Source organism: Saccostrea cucullata, unplaced genomic scaffold (genome assembly GCF_032062105.1).
Source record: "Saccostrea cucullata isolate Sc308-1 unplaced genomic scaffold, CSIRO_AGI_Scuc_v1 ctg197, whole genome shotgun sequence".
Taxonomy (NCBI): Eukaryota; Metazoa; Mollusca; class Bivalvia; order Ostreida; family Ostreidae; genus Saccostrea; species Saccostrea cuccullata.
In genome coordinates this window covers 613,624-630,845 of record NW_026938805.1, presented here as the reverse complement: position 1 = coordinate 630,845, position 17,222 = coordinate 613,624, and the positions used below count along the sequence as shown (strand labels likewise).

Below are 17,222 nucleotides of genomic sequence, written 5' to 3'. Positions count from 1 at the left end.
CGGGTAAAATGTCTGTGTACTAGACAGACTGGTCGTGTAAGAAAAAATAATGAACTTTAATTTTAAACAATTTTATTGTCAATGAAAAATAAAATCAAAACGTTTCTAACAGAATAGTAGAAAGAAAACTTAATATGTAACAGATAGCATGACGGAAGTGCTATTATTGACAGCAGTCATTATAGCCATTCGTAACTACTCGGCCATTTTCCTTAAGAAAAACTTAAGCTATTTATAATTATTGCTCGTGGAAATGGCTTGTTTTGTCATTGCCGAAAGATGTTTACGAAAACTGTATTGGCAATAAAATTTTATTAATTAACATTATTTTTAATAAAATTAATTTTAATGGTATCATATTTATATTGTATTCAAGTTGATTAATTTAAGTTTTGGACTAAACACGACAAGCCGCATGTATATGACTTAGTTTCGATGTGTGTGGGAAAATTTCGTTATTAAAATATGGATCACATAGTTGAAGATAAACCAATACAATTAAACAGATTATAAATAAAGTTATTCATAAATGATCACCATTTCATGCTTTAAATATTTTTTTATCAAGTTTGTTCAGGGTTAGTGGTTATTTTAAAAATTTGCAGAGTTGCAAAAAAGCTTAATGTCAAACCCTGTTATTAGTTTGAGGTTTATTTTAACAAAAGTATTAATACTGACATTTAGTTTTAATCATTATCAGTGTATCATGGATGCAACTTTACTACATATTGGACTGGTGAATTGGCTAGTGATAGTTTTAGAGAGTAAATTTATTGACAGATCGAATTGTAATTAGAGAAACAAGGAATTGTGGATTTCTTCAACATAAAAGGACCCCTATTGACTTTTAAGGCCATAAGCTGAAAGTTCAAGATTGACCTATTTTTTAACTTAACATCTTTTATTTTTCCATTTCTGCAATTTTTTCCGTAAGCTGAAACACATTTCAGGAGTATTTCAGTTGACAGAGTGCAGCACCATTGAGGACTGGAGGCTGGTTAAAAGGACACCCCCCCCCCATCTCTCTTCCACAAATTTTAGTTGTTTATGTTTTTCAACCTCATTTAAAAACATACAGTATACAAAAGTATCAATATTTACGCAATTTTTAAGTATAATCTAGTATGTTTTCTCCCTTTACGAGAGAGGTTGTTATAGCTGAAGAAACTTCGGTCGAGCTATCTAATTCTATAAAACCGGAAGTATTGCGAAACAACAACAAACAAACATTAAAAGTGAAACAAGAATCACCATCGATAATGTAACTGTGATGTGTGTGTTGTGCAATCTTTTATGAATTAAGTTAAGTTGCAACAGGTGATGTACAGTACTTGTACATGATGACATAATCGGAACACTTCTAAAATGGCCACAGGAGGTGTTGAGCACGGTTGTCAACAGTGGGCGTTGCATCACAAGAACAACTACTTGGAACAGAGCGATGAGGTAAAAAATATTATAAAACAATCATTGAAAGTTTCAATTTCTGAAAGCAAGACTGCATTGACTGATTGGCTACTGCTTAGTTACCTGCAATTTCTGGAAAAATGTTCACAGGCAAGCTGCTTTCCTATTTGACTCTTGCCAAATGACAAGAGCCTGTTTTGTTTAAACTTTAGAGTTTATTATTGAATTTTTTGGTATTTATATAGATGCTAGCTTTGGAATCAATATATGGACCTGGTGAGGGAGTGGTAGGATTAAATGTTCTTTGTCGTCCAGAAACAGATGTGGATGATAACCCAACAGATGGAGTCTATTCTATACAGGTGAGTTGTTCTCATCCACCTCTCTACATTTAGTAGGGGGAGGGGATGTTAATGGGTTCATGGCATATTCAGATCTTTGTAGTCCTCACTTGTATTGTCGATCTTTTTATGGAAAGTACTTATTAACTTTTAGGACATTAGGCCTTTCAAAAAAGTGTTTGTTTAAATTTTAAGACTTATTAATAAATTTATTTCTTGGATCCAGCTAAAAATTTTAGTTTCTTGCTTTTGTCCCATTGAAGTGCAAGATCTCTCACTCTTCACTCTAAGTATACATTGTACTTTTCAAGACAGAAATTATTGTACCATCTATTACAATTTAAATCCTTGAATATCTTGAAAACACAATTTCTTTTGTCATTAATGTTACTTCTAAGTTGTAACAGGATTAAAGAGAAAAAAAAAAAAAAAAATTTCAAAAAAAAAAATTTCAAAAAAAAAAATTTGCCTACCTACCTACCCTATATTTTTTCAGCCTGAAAGCGGAAACAAGCATATTTTTTTTTTCTAGGCCTTAGTAATTTAAACTTGTTTCTAGGATCCAGCTAAAATTATGGTCTCTTAAATTGTCTTTATATCTGATTTGGAAGACACAACCCAAGTTTCATTACCTCCTGGTCAGGACTTTCACCTTTTTAATTCCAAAAATCTCAAATCCTTAGCATCAAATTTTTTTTCTGTAACAGGAAAGGAGAAAATGCCCTGGCATACTATACTAACTAGACAGTGATTTCTTAAATCAACTTTTTCACATTTAACACCTTCTAATATTGCAGGTAGCCATTCCTGTTGATAACTCTGGTAGAACAGTGACAGTGGACATATGTATGCCATCTAAAGAGCTGGAGAAAGATGTTGACCCCGCTGTCTTCAGAAGATCTGACTCTGGTAAATGCTTTGAAATTTGAATGTTAAAAGCTGTATTCCATATGAAAATTCCTAACTTTCCTAACTGTAAACGTGGTTATATTGACGAGTGCTTGACAAGTGTTAAATTTGAATGTATCTTTGAATTCACAAAGTCAAAAATGAATTTCAGAGTTAGAGTTAGACCATCTACAGTGTGTAAGATTGTACAAACCCTATAAGTGTGTAAGACTCGGTTACATAAATTACCCTTTTGTACTTTGATTTTCATTGTTAGTGATCAATTACCTGAGGTGACAAATTTGATAAAGCACGGCGTGATAATTACGCTAAGTTACACATGCAAGTATTTGATACATTAATTTATATTCAATGGTTTTTAAAAAGTGTGATTATATATCACTATGTTTTCATAACTAATTACACGTACAAAGGATATTAACAGTAACTTATAAATAGGTGAAAGCCGAGAAATATAAAGTTGTACAATTTGTCTGTATATATATATGATTTGAAGATTGACAAGTGCAAATTTTGATGAGAAAAGAAAAATCGTCCATATAGTCAAAATTAGCACATTGTCAAAATTTCCACGTTTACAGTATTTGAATTCTGTGGTACTTTCCGTGCACAATAAAGGGTTTAAAATTTTGCACAGAAGATCTTATAAAGTATGAGAAATATGTTTACATTTTCTTACATTTGGCCAAATATTTTATCTTGCAGCAGCAATATGAAAATGCATTGTTTGTCAGTTTCTTTAACTTTTGTAGGAATGAGGATTATTGCTTCTTTAAATGTCAAGTATTTATACCCAATCAGCTTAACTTTTGTGCTCCCCCATGAATACCCTAGTAGTGCCCCTCCAAAGTTTACCATGTCTTGTCCTTGGTTGATCTCACCCCAGATGACCTCATTGTGTGAAATGATGGACAGGTTGTGGGAGGAGTCAATGTCCATGCCAATTCTGTTTACATGGATCACCTGGCTACAAGAGAATGTCACAGAGTAAGGTCCATTTAAACAGTTGAACTTCAGAATCTTGAACATTGGTATCTCAAATTCAATGGATATGTCAAAGTGTTTTAGATGCCCAAACCTCTTTTCCTTTAAGTATTTTACCCTAGTTATCTCAAATCTTCTGTTATATTTCTAATTTTTTTTTCTTTCAGTCCCACTGACTTTAAGATAACAAAGTTTGATTGTATATCATTCAGTCAGTTAATATGCAGCTAAAGAAAACAAAAACCAGTTTTCTTTTGCATACCACTGATAATATGAATAGCTAGGAACCTGATATTTTTTAGAATATAGAGTGATATATATTTCATTTGTCTTCATAGACACCTAGGTCTGAGAGATAAAGTATTGCTGCAAGATGATTTTGAGGATGGGGACACCCGAGTTATATCTGACTATATGCAAATAGAGGAAGCTGTCACAAGTATCATGAGGTAAGTTTTAGACCTGTATAAAATATTCTTATACCAGGGAATTACACTGAATAAATTTGCAGATGATTTTTTTTCTTGTTGAAGCTAAATTGTCATGGATACTGTTTTCAATTTAATTCATGGTACTGTAAATGTGGTTATTTTCGCCCCATGTTATTTTTGCCCTTTCACAATTGTGAACAATTTTGCCCCGTTTTAAATATGCCCAGTCATAGTTTAGTTAAAGAAATTATACTTTGAATTCACTCCATTTTATATTCACCCAAATGAGGGAAGGGTGAAAGGGGCAAAAATAAAATGGGAGCTGAAAATTTCCTTATATACGGTATTTACATGTGTATGTGTGGTAAGCTTATTAAGGTGTTGTAAATTTAGATCATAGTTTGAATGTGTGATAAATTTAGGCCATCGTCTGAATGTGTGGTAAATTTAAGTCATTCTACGTATGTGTGAAAAATTCAGGTATGACCAGCATCGAGATGAGGAGGAATTTCAACAGAATGAACAGGAGTGTGGGATATGTTTTGATCAGCAGACAGGGACCAGTTTTCTGAGGTTAAAGCCCTGTAAACATCATTTCTGTCAGACCTGTGTGAATGAGCATTGCAGAACACACATTAAGGATGGCAACGTCTTAAATCTTCTGTGAGTCTTCATATTTTATAACCAAGAAATAGATATCATGCCAAAACTCCATTGTTTCAAACTTTATAGTACATGAACACATACTTCCTGGTAAAATTATATAATGCTTTTTTTATATGATATGCCTTTCAGGTGTCCAGAAACTGACTGTAAATCAGAAATCCCCCCATTTGTAGTGTTGTCTAAACTTTTCACATTTTCGATTCTTCTCAAGAACCACTGGGCCAATTTTGATAACTTGGTACAAAGCATCCTTCTCTAAAGGGAAATTGAAATTGTTAAAATGAAGGGACATATCCCCTCGCAAGGGGAGAAGTAGAAAAGACAAAAATGTGTGATTTTAAAAAATCTTCTTCTCAAGAACCACTGGGCCAGTAAAGTAAACTTATGTAAGCATTGTGGGGTAGTGTAGACAGTTGTTCAAATCATGGCCCCCGGGGGAAAGGCGGGGCCACAATGGGGAATCAAAGTTTTATATAGAAATATATAGGAAAAATCTTTGAAAATCTTCTTCTCAAGAACCACTGGGCCAGAAAAGTTGAAACTTATGTGGAAGCATCCTGGTATAGTGTAGATTCTAAATTGTTCACATCATGACCCCCAGGGGAAGGGTGGGGCCACCATGGGGAATCAAAGTTTTACATAGAAATATATAGGAAAAATCTTTGAAAATCTTCTTCTCAAGAACCACTGGGCCAATATAAATTATGTGGAAGCATCCTGGTATAATGTAGATTCTAAATTTGATGTCAGCAAAGGCAGCCACAATGTCAATTTTATATAGAAATATATAGGAAAAATCTTTGAAAATCTTCTTCTCAGAACCACTGGGCCAGAAAAAGTGAAGCTTATGTGCATTTTGGGGTAGTGTAAAATTATTGTAGGGATTGTTTAGGGGGAAGGGGTTATAACAATATTTTACATAGAAATATATAGGAAAAATCTTTGAAAATCTTCTTCTCAGGAACCAGTCGAACCACTGGGCCAAAAAATCTGAAACATATGTGCCCATGGAAGGATCATGGGGTAGTGTAACAAAATGTCTAAATTATGATCAGTGGGGTAGGGTGGGGATGCATTATGTATAACAAAGGGGAAATCTGTATATATAAAGCTTCAGTACGATGTGGCCCATGGGCCTCTTGTTTTATATGATGTATAGGTGTAAAACTGCTGTTTTTCCCCCATTTGTAGTGTTGTCTAACCTTACTGATGAGGAGCGTGAAAGATATGAAACACTCTCGTTAAGGGTATGTCTTATTGTACTAAAAAAAAATAATAAAATTTGTGATTTTGAGACTAAACGGTAAAAAGCTAGACCTTGATTGGCTAAGAATATAACAGTCACAGTACACCTCTTCATGAACTCTTCAACTATATTTGAACATTAAAACTGTAAAAGTCTATGTAAATGTATTTTTCATCATCTGTTTAAGGTACAATTCATTAATCTAAAACGGATAAAAAGAAAATGGTTCTGGTTCAGTCAATACTTGTATATGGTCAGATTATGCTTTGATGTTTTTCAACTGTTTTACCACAGCTCCCGTCTCAGTATTTTGAATCACACCAGTAGTTACAAAGACAGTTCACATTTCAGAAAGGACTGGATTGTATGGGGGACATTGTTTGGTGTCCCCGTTGTCACAACCCTGTCATTCAGGAAAAGGAGGCTGAGCTTAAATTGGGTCACTGTGTGGCGTGTGTTTACAGCTTCTGTACCGAGTGCCAGGAACCATGGCACCAGGTAAATAAACTCTGATTACAGACATGAGTTTGAAAATAAAAGTGTGGATAGAGAAAAAAATGCAAGGAGAATCCAAATGATATAAAAATTTCTGATTTTCTACCAAGTATTACTGTGCCAAAATATGTGATACCTGGTATACATGACTCTATCCTTTGAGATAACTTCAGGTCAGAGTTTAAATCTTTTTTTGATACAGTTATACTTCTTTTAACAGATTTTTCATATATATTTCATGAGAGTAATCAAAAATTTTGTTTTTCCTGCAACCTAGTTTAAAATTTGACCTCCAAAATGAGGGATATGTCTGCAGTTGAAACCATGGTACCATGTCTTAAACATATTCCACTGAATATGATGTCACAATGCTTTTCAAGATGTCAGAATGCAGAAGGCTATATTTAGGCCTTGACTTAATATAGCCTTGGTTCATTAGATTACATTTATTCAGACAATGCAAGCTGTGACTGCAGGAATTTGTCACATACATCATGATCCAAACGTGACTTTAACTTAAAGGTTAAAGATTATAAAGTCACATATTTTTTCTCTTTTTTTTAAATTAAAAACAAACAAACAAAAATTGTGTATGATCAATTCGATATATTTTAAAGTCAAGGTGAATGAAAATCACTTTGCAGCAAGAGTTGATCGATTCTTTATAAGCATGTTTTAATGTATGAGGAATAACAAGGCTACAATTTTCAAATAAATGTGCAAATGTTACTGTGATGCATATTTATGACTTGCAATTGATATATCCAATGTAAATATAAAAATAAAAGCTGGGTGTCGGTATTGAGCACTGTATAGTAGGCATAATCCATGTCACTGGCCATTTCTGTACTGGAAAATTTTGTGATTTTATTCCTCAGTTTTCCATTTTTAAATTGCAATTTTTTTCCAAATCAAATTAAATGTACAAAATTTTCTGCTATTAGACAACTAAACTAATACATGTAACTGTATGGTACAAAAAAGATTGACAGGGCTATGATATGTCAATTTACAAGAGTCTTTTTTACTGGGATAAGTTAAGATATTGTGCCATTCTGGACTCATTAAAATAAAATATTTTTCCCAGATTTTAAAAAATTTTTGAGTTCAATTATGAACACAATTTTACTAAACTTATTTAAATCATGCCCCTTCATGTTTTATTAATTTTTCAGTAAATCTGTTATATTTCAGAAAAAAATACTATCTTGTTAACATTGTGGGGGGGGGGGATAAAAAGAAATAATCAATGTAATTATCACATCAGAGTCTGTGAATCACTCATTTTCTTTGGCAGGGAAAATGTTATGCAGAACTGGAAGAAAATGAGAAGGAATTGCCTATGACCGAAATTGAAAAGAAAATTAAAGATGAAAAACTAAGGAGAATGGCCCGTAAACGTGAAGAAAAGCTCAGCCGTGACATCATAGCCAAAACTTCAAGACCATGCCCAAACTGTAAACTGGACATCTCAAAAATGTCTGGGTATGATGTCCAAAAGATCAAATTTATGATACATGAACAATCTTTAAAAAAAAATGGAAGTTAATCTGAGAGTTAGAAGTACATGTTTGTTCTAAAAAGAGAAATCCTTATTTTATGCAACCTAACAATTTTTGGGGGGTTCATAAGGGGCCCTTGTCTGATGCTATACATTGATCAGTCTGGACATCTGGAGTCTTTCCATCTATCGCTTGTCCTGACTATATGTATTAATTTTTTTTCTTGGCCTAATTTGGTTCATACTTAATAAGTGGCCATGGGTAGAGGCTGTGCATAGAGTCCAGTTACCTCAAATGAAGTTTTATGGTCAACGGTCAAGTTCAATAAACACCTTTGTTTAAAATCTTGCTCAAATTTAGGTCAAGGTCAAAGCAGATCATTTTTGAAATCCTTCATGTGAGATTAATTTCTTTCCCCCTGGCCCTTCTGGTTAATACTTCACCTAAAGAGTGCTTTAAGGAGAGTGTGGAATGACCTTAAATCCTTGTTGTGGAATGACCTTTAATCCTTGTTCTTCTCCCTTTGACCCAGTTAGGACCATACTTCACACCAAAGGTGCTTGTGAGGAAAGGATATGCAGAGACCTTGAACCAATACATGTATTTCTGATCAAAGGGCAAGGTAAAAAGAAAACTGTGAAAAAAAGTTGTGTTCAGAGTATATTTACAATTTAACTTGTAAATTTATCCTGTACTCTTTAGGCACAATCAGAACCATATAATTATTATTTATGGAGTGCCTTTGGATAAAGAATAGGTAGGGATCTTCACCCACATTTCTAGAGTCAAGGTCATTTTAGCTCTTTGTGAAAGCATTGCCTACAAGTAGCATAAATTCTCCTCTTTACCAATATTATTAAGTCTACATTCTTTTAATATTAAAGATGCATGCTCTTTAAATTTTGTCAATTCTGACTAAAAATTCAAATAATTAAAAAAAATGCTATTAAATTAGTGATGAAAATTAATGACAAAGAGCTCGGTTCACTTTATGCATAAAACGATCCTGTAGATATACCAATTTATCAACACTTTATGATCCATTTTAGATATCAAAATAAAGTAGAGACTTAATACTTTCATTTCCTATTAAAATTTTTCTCCTTAAACTCCAGGTCTTGGAACACAGGCTTTATGGGTTTGTAATGTTCTTGGATTTTAATGTAAACAGGTATATTTGAGTACTTTCAGAGAAGAAAAATAATATGAGCGCACCTTATGATCGTAACAATAAATCATGTCTTGTAATACTCAGAAACGGTTGTATTATTTACTGGTTGACAATTTTAGATCAGAGATTGCGCTCTATATTAAATATTAAAAATAGCTTTAAAAAGTGGCTGTTTTTGTCAACTTTTTCAGAATATGAGGAAACTGATGCATTTTGTGTCATCATACTGCATTGACTAGCCAGAAAATTACATCATTTTTGATAGACATGCAATCACCAAAAGTCTAAATGATACTTAATGCATTGTTAAGTAAAATTAAGCAGTTTCAGTTTTTCAGAAATTTACAGGGCCAAAATAAGCCAAAAGTGAACCTTGTTCTTTGTTAACATTCTGTATTTCTTATATTTTCAGATGTAACAAGGTTACTTGCGTTTATTGTAATCACAGTATGTGCTGGGCCTGTGGTAAAGATATTACAAGGGAGTCGTATGAACATTTTGGTGAATGTGCTTTGACCACGATTCCACAAACGTTTGAGGAAAACAACTTTTACAATGATGGTGGAGCAGTAGACATACCTGTTATGTTTAGACCTGTACATCTACGAGAGAGAGTTCAAAATCCGGTAATTCTGATTTTTAGGTCACCTGAGTAAACACAGGTGACCTATTGCTATCTGTTTTCGTCCGTCGTCGTCCGTCGTTTAACATTTGTTAACATTTGAACATTTTCAGCTTCTTCTCTGTAAACACTGAACCAATTTCAACCAAATTTGGCAGAAAGCATCAATGGGTGAAAGGGAACAAAAATTGTGAATTTCATGATCCCCGCCCCCCTGGGGCCAAAACCACAAAAATTAATGCAATCTTTAAAAATCTTCTTCTGTACTCCTGGACATCAAGCAGTCAAACTGTTTGCGTGATTGTAATCAGCATAGAGTTCTCTACCAAAATTTTGAAATTCATGGCCCTGGGCTTAGGGGTTCTAGTGCTAGGGCAGGGCTAAATACATTGTAAGTATATAGTGAAAATGCATTATTTCTTTGAAAATCTTCTTCTCTGCTCCTGGGTATTAAGACCGCAGAACATTAACTGGCAAAATTGGAAATATACAGCTCACGTCATTTCTATCTGTTACAAGCAAAACATTCAGTGATAGACAATGAAATGGGCGGGTACAATTCGACACGGACCTTTGGAAAACATCGGATTGAAATTGCAGATCGAAATTCATTTTCAATCCACCTCAGCTACGCTAGAAGGCACATTATTACTGATTGACCCAGAAGACAAATAATTTCAATTTTGGTACAGTTTGAATTTTTTTGTCCAGTGTTTTAAATGAATAAATATTTAAGGGAGAAATATTTCATTTCTGTTTGGTAAATATATGTATATCTTTGTGTTGGTGGTGGTGGTGGGGGGGGGGTTGAACGATTTTTAAATAAAGTTGTCCAACAGTTTTCAGTGAGAATAAGTATAAAACTCATGCACTCTTATAATCCTAGAAATAAAATATATTGTCATGTTAAGCTATGACCTGACTCGACAATTTTTTACCCCCCCCCCCTTCTAGAATCAAATATCTCCTGAAAATAATCTTTGTCTTGTATGATATTTCGCGTCCTTAAAATTATAAGCTAAAACTCATATATTAATGTGAACTTCAAACAATATGTATTTGGGAGTTGAAATATAGTTGATTTTTGGATCATACATTCACTCTTTGCTTTGAAAACAGCTCAGGTGGATTGAAAATGAATTTTGATCTGCTATTTCAATCTGATGTTTTCCAAACGTCCGCGTCGAATTGTACCCGCCCATTTCGTTGTCTATCACTGAATGTTTTTATTGTGACAGATAAAAATGACGTAAACTGTATATTTCCAATTTTGCCAGTTAATGTTCCGTGGTCTTTAATAAACCAACTAAGTACAAAGTTATGATGAGCAAGAGTGCCTTTACCAAAATTGTGAATTTTATGGCCCCAGGGTTAGGGGTTCTGGTGTTAGGACGGGGCTCTATTGATTATATATAGTGAAAATACATGAATTCTTTGAAAATCTTCTTCTCTGCTCCTAGGTATTAAATAAACTAACTAAGTGTATAGTTAATATGATGAGCAAGAGTGCTTTTACTAAAATTATGAATTTTATAGCCCCATGGTCAGGGGTTCTGGTGTTAGGGCAGGGCTCTATTGATTATATAGTGAAAATACATGAATTCTTTGAAAATCTTATTCTCTCCTCCTACATGTAGGTATTAAATAAACTAACTTAAACTAAGTGCATAGTTATGATGAGCAAGAGTGCTTTTACCAAAATTGTGAATTTTATGGCCCCAGGGTCAGGGTATCTTGTGTTATGGCCCTAGCAGGGCTCTTTTGATTATATATTAAAATCTCACATGCCACCTATTCCCACTTGCAAAAACAATTGTTTTCTCTGTATTTCATTTAAAGAATAAAATAAACTAACTAAGTACATAATTATGATGAAATAATAAAAAGATCAAGAAATAGCAACTCTTTTTAAAATTGTTATTTATTTGTTTACACATAATTCCACCACTCAGGGAAATTTCACCTTTTTCTGGTGTTATGGCCCCAGCGTCAGGGGTTTTGGTGTTAGGGCGGGGCTCTATTGATTATATAATGAAATTACATTAAATCTTTGAAAATTTTCTTCTCTGTCTCTGGGTATGAAGCAGATGAACTACCTATATAGTTATGATGAGCAAGGGCCCTAATCTTGCAGAATTGTGAATTTCAAGGCTTCAGGGTCTGGGGTACCATAGAGGGGGGGGGTTGTACTTATATACTGAAAATGAATGAATTGTTTGAAATCTTCTCCTTGGTAGTAATCAAATATTTTTGAAAAGCAAGGATGCCTATTCAAAAATTGTGCAGTGTGTGGATCTAGGCCTAAGGGTCAGGGGTTCATGTGTGGTAAGGGCACTACTGATTATTGCTGAATATTATTGATTAGTTGAAATGCATTTTTTGTTCCCCTACCCTGCCTATGGGTATTAAGTAACCAAGCTAAGCAACTGCTAAGTGTATTTTTATGATGATCAACAGGACCTCTTTCAAAATTGTGAATGCCACAGCATCTGGCTTAAAACATGAATCAAATTCAATAACTGGAAAGTTGTTTCATAATGCTCAGGTGACCTATAAGGCCCATGGGCCTCTTGTTATAGTTGCACAATGAAAAAATATACCAAATATACCAATCTCTTGACAAACTGCTTTCTCTTGCAGCATGCACCATTTTCAATACACATCTTCAAAAAGTGCATGATTATTGTAGTAGGTCTTTTCTTGTCCCTGTTAATTTATAAAATTCTCCATTACTACAGATTTAGTGTTCTGTTTTATTTAAACCAATACATAGGTGTTGGAAAATTGAAAGTAGGGTGGCTAATTAAAAGGGGGGGGGGGGGCTAAACAAACAGAAAAGTTAAACCCCAATTTTCAATGCCTATATTATGTCTATCTTTGCACAGAAAGTGTCCCCCCATCCCTCTTTCACAATTTTGCCCTTTTTCAAATCCATCGAATCATGGTTCTGTCTAAGATATTTTATGGTCTTCTTTGAATTCACCCTGTCTTAAATATTCCCACTTGTGAGTATAGGGCTAAAGGGATGGAAATTAAATTTCCCTGTATACAGTATGTGGACAAGACTAAAGGGGCATTGTTTTATAATATTTCTGTGTGAGGTACTAGGTGCATCAGGTTAATGTATGTACATGGTGAAATTGCATGAAATTTACACCAAATATTGTTAAAACTGATTGATCATTAGTGATTTTGTACCAAATGTTCTCTTCATGAAAACATAAAAGGAAGGGGAGAGATTCAGCAAAAATTGGATAGAAAACAAATTTGTGAATATAACTTATTTAAAATCATCTTTGAAACCCCCAGGTGCATCATGGGCCTTTTGTTTAGTATAGATTTACAGTCAGACTCAGATATCATAAGTTCGTATCCTTCTATGTCCATGCATGGGTTTTACTCAGATTTGTGAAATAGTCCTCAAAGACCAAGACAGGCCATTGTAAATTGGGTTTACTAAAAGTGCTAAAGCACTATTGTTTTGTTTAGACTTGTTGTTAGTAAAAAAAAATGAGGCAAGTACAGCAAAACTCGCTTAGTACGAACACGGATATAGCGAATTTACGGATATAGCGAAGTCATCTTGAATCCCCAACAATATAAATTTAATGAATTTCTTATACGGTTATAACGAATTACGGATATAGCGAAGTAATTTCATAGGTCCCTGTGACTTCGTTATAACCGAGTTTTGCTGTACTTGCAAATAAATAGATATACATTATGTTACAAGACTATTAATTTCATTGGTTTCTGATTATCCTAAATCTTCTGCAGTTTGGCAGCATAGCTTCATTTCTCAGTTTATTTTGTTTTATTTTATACATGTACTTCTTTGGCTCCTTCACCTTGTAGTACTGAGTATACTCAGATGAGCATTAAGGCATTAAGAAAATAAAAACACCAAAACTCTTCTGAATAAGGTACATCCATATCATGATTAATTTCATTTATTTTTTTTAATAGATTTTTGCGAAGATTGAAATGACCCTGGCAGTAGATCCATCACAGAGAGATAACTTACTGAGATGTCCATTCTGCAAGCAAAAAAATCTCCGAAACAATAACGATAACATCATACGCTGCTGGAACTGCTCACGAAGTACTTGTTTTCAGTGCAAAAAGGCCATCTCTGAAAACCCGATCACTAAACATTTCTCTCCTCCAAGTCTCTGCAAACAACATTCGTCCTGACAGACAGCATGTTATAGCGGTGTATACATGAAGGACATTTGAAATATTCTTCTGAGAACTGTTGGATAAAATATTTAAAACTGCTAAATGGAAGTGAATGAGGCTGATATAATTTGTAAGTGCCAGAAATTTGGCACTAATTTTAACAGAAATCTATTATTTTATGATGTTACAACTCCAAATATGACATCAGAATTCTGAATGTTTAGTACAATATTACCTGTCAGATGTTGTGTATACTGTATAGGGGGAAAATAACTCGCGGTGTTAATATTCGCTATATTCACGGTATTAATAGATCCGTGAATTCAAGAAACAGTGAATAAGTTTTCAATAGGTATAGATAAAGGAGGAAACTTTTATCATATACCTATTCCGCGAATTCAAGAAACCGTGACTGTGTCAAAGAAGAGAAAAATGTGAAAATTACAATCCGTGAAATTAATCCCTTATACAGTAATCTGAAATACTGAATATTGTATTTTTTGTTCAGATGAGAACACCAGAAAAGGGCCAGACTGTCAAAAGATTTTTTTTTTTTTTTTTAAAAATAACATATTTCATTTTATAGCTATAAGGAGGGTTTAGGACTGGAAACTTTATCATAAACATTCATGTTATTTAAGTGTTACTCAACTCTCTTGCACAGAGTAAGCTGTCTTTAATACATGAAATTCTTTGAAACATTGATTGGTGTCAAATGCTGTATTGCCAGACACACGGTTAATACTTTGGAGAATGTTCAAGTATCCAATAGCCCTATTGCAAGGATGATGAACAAAGGGTTCCACACTACCAATTTTTTTAAGGTGCTGGATCTGACCTACTTTTTTCAGATGAATGACTGGGATAGCTTTGCTAGCAATGTTGCTTTTCTTCCTTTGTTTTTAGCACAGATCAACAGAGCTACAGTCTCATCACAGACATGGTTTAATTTATTCAGCCCACTAAATTAACACAAAAATTAATTCCCTAACTTCAGTTCACAGGAACAACACATGTCAAAGCTTGCGATGATGTAGAACTGTTTGTGTAAATTAATGTTCTAGAGTATATACTGTAGATTAAATCGAGAATTTGCCCAAGAATACGAAAATAACAAAAGAAAAAACGAACAAATAAGTGAGTGGGATTATCTAACTTTGTTTTCACTGGAAATTATTCATTTAATATTAACATTTTTAAACAGCTTTAATGTTTTAACATGTTCTTATTGGGGTTTTCATCCTTGTGACTGCAGTGTTGATTTTTTTTAATGTATATTGTTCTTTATTTATGACCGTTATATTTATACTGACTGTTAGGTTAAGAAATCCCTCCAGAATTTTTTATCATATACTATCTATTTTTACATCCATTCTTTACTCTTATTTTCAATTATTTTGTTTTCTTTTATATTTGTCACGCAACAAAGGTAAATGTGTATTTTATAGTTGAAAGTAAATATGTGGAAACGGACTAACATAAGCTTTGGTATCCATAGTTTCACCTAACTGCATGAAAAATGGAGATAACAAATAGTAATCGAGCTCAACACATCGGGAGCAGAGTAACATGGACCTCCAAAGGCACCAGAGGGGATCAGGTGCCATGGAGGAGTGAGCATCCCCTACAAACCAGTCACACCTGCCATGTACTCCTTGTCGTGATCGAGGGAAAATCCGTTTCAGGGTGCAAATAATAGCCTAACAATTATTATGAAGTTGAACAAGATGAAAGTTTGTGAAATAATCGTGTTTCCGAGTGGCAGCTGTTGCCAAAGATTAAAGTTTTTCAAATGCAGGTCAAGCTACGAGGTCTAGAGATGCAAAATGTTATCTTAAAAAAAGGACTTGTGAAATATGATTGATTGGTTGTTTGTTTTGTTGTGTGTTGTTTCTCTCGAGAATTTTTCACTCATATGGAGACGCCACCACTTGCCGGTTGAGAGCTGCAAAGGATTTTGTCATATGCTCGGCATTCAGGGCATCTAAGCATTGAGGGATCTTTTTCGTACCTTATGCCCTGTTCACACGGAGAGTTTAATTCGAATTAAACGTAAGTTTACTGCGAATTAGCTTCGCTTAGCGTTCACACGGGGAATTTAATGCGAATTAGTTTACTGCGCATTGAATTACTTCGCATTATCTCTGTGTGAACGCTAAGCGGCTAATTCGTGGGGCATGCGTAATGGCAAAATTAAGTCAAATGCATCATGTCGGTGGTCAACTTTAAGTACTTGTGCTATTTTTGAGTCAAAAACTAAGAAAAAATGTTTTAATCACTAAAATATGTCTCCAGACACTGTGACATTATGTCAAATGCATCTGCTTCTGCATAAGGTGACGTGATTTGCAAATGACGTCATAATAGCCTTCCTCACGCCTGACTGTCGAAATAAAATTTTAATTCGCATTAGTTTACTTCGCATTAGCTGTCGTGTGAACGCAATTTAATTCGCATTAGTTTGATTCGCACTTCGCATTAATTTACAATTAAACTTGAACAGGGCATAAGTACTGCGACACAAGACCTTGGTTTATACGGTCCCCTCCGTAGGACCGTTCTCCACGTCCCACAGTACGATTTGAACCCGCGGCGTAAGGATCAACTCCTAACGTCGCGATTCTAGAGCAGACGCTCTACCCACTGCGCCTTGAAATATGAAAGCCCAAGCACTAACCATTCAAAGGTTATGTTTAAGTTTTTAAATGTGGATCTCACTGCAAGGTCAAAGTATCAAAGTAAAGTTAACCAGGTTACGATCTTGTCATAAAAATACACCTGAAATATTAATAAAGCCTTAGCATCAACTCTTCATCAGTTATGACCAAGGTTAATTTTTTTCAAAAGTATATCAAAATCCAAAATCTTGAGGTGGAAGCTTAAGTTCAAAAATTGAAATATCACGTCTCAGTGAATAAACCTGTAAAATATGAAGGTTATAGCTCGAACTAATCAAAAGTCATGTCCAAGGTTAATTTTTTTTAAAAGTGGGTCAAACGCGAATGTCAAGACCAAAAGATGAACATATATTTATTCGAAAGGTGTTTTTACAATAAATACACGTGAAGTATGAAAGCCTTAGTACCAACTGTTCAGAAGTTACGGCCATTGTTAAAGTTAGGTAATTTTTCGCAAAAAGTGGGCCAGTTTTCAAGGTCAAGAGATCGAATATGTAAGTTCCCCAAGAAAGGCATTGCAACAGAGAATAATTCTATGAACGAAAGTCATAGTTCCGAACAATCAGATGTTACGGGCAAGATTAAAGTTTT

At 34.1% G+C, this 17,222-nt stretch overlaps 1 protein-coding gene across 1 annotated transcript; it reads left to right on the top strand.

Moving 5' to 3' along the window:
- Positions 1–1,213: 1,213 nt before the first annotated feature.
- LOC134251327 (E3 ubiquitin-protein ligase RNF14-like) lies at positions 1,214–15,813 on the top strand. The gene is made up of 14 exons (XM_062733721.1): positions 1,214–1,446; positions 1,653–1,769; positions 2,546–2,657; positions 3,410–3,644; positions 3,980–4,090; positions 4,553–4,735; positions 4,868–4,910; position 5,346; positions 5,930–5,985; positions 6,336–6,482; positions 7,777–7,964; positions 9,565–9,778; positions 13,741–14,202; positions 14,426–15,813. The coding sequence occupies exons 1-13, from the start codon at positions 1,366–1,368 to the stop codon at positions 13,966–13,968; spliced, it is 1,716 nt and encodes a 571-aa protein (XP_062589705.1). The 5' UTR covers positions 1,214–1,365; the 3' UTR covers positions 13,969–14,202; positions 14,426–15,813.
- Positions 15,814–17,222: the final 1,409 nt, after the last annotated feature.

Bases quoted from the DNA above. Each gene is read 5' to 3' on its own strand.
- LOC134251327 (XM_062733721.1), top strand. From the start codon at position 1,366: ATGGCCACAGGAGGTGTTGAGCACGGTTGTCAACAGTGGGCGTTGCAT. The intron at 2,658-3,409 runs GTAAATGCTTTG...TAACTTTTGTAG, and splicing joins CTTCAGAAGATCTGACTCTG to GAATGAGGATTATTGCTTCT. The intron at 4,736-4,867 runs GTGAGTCTTCAT...TATGCCTTTCAG, and splicing joins GGCAACGTCTTAAATCTTCT to GTGTCCAGAAACTGACTGTA.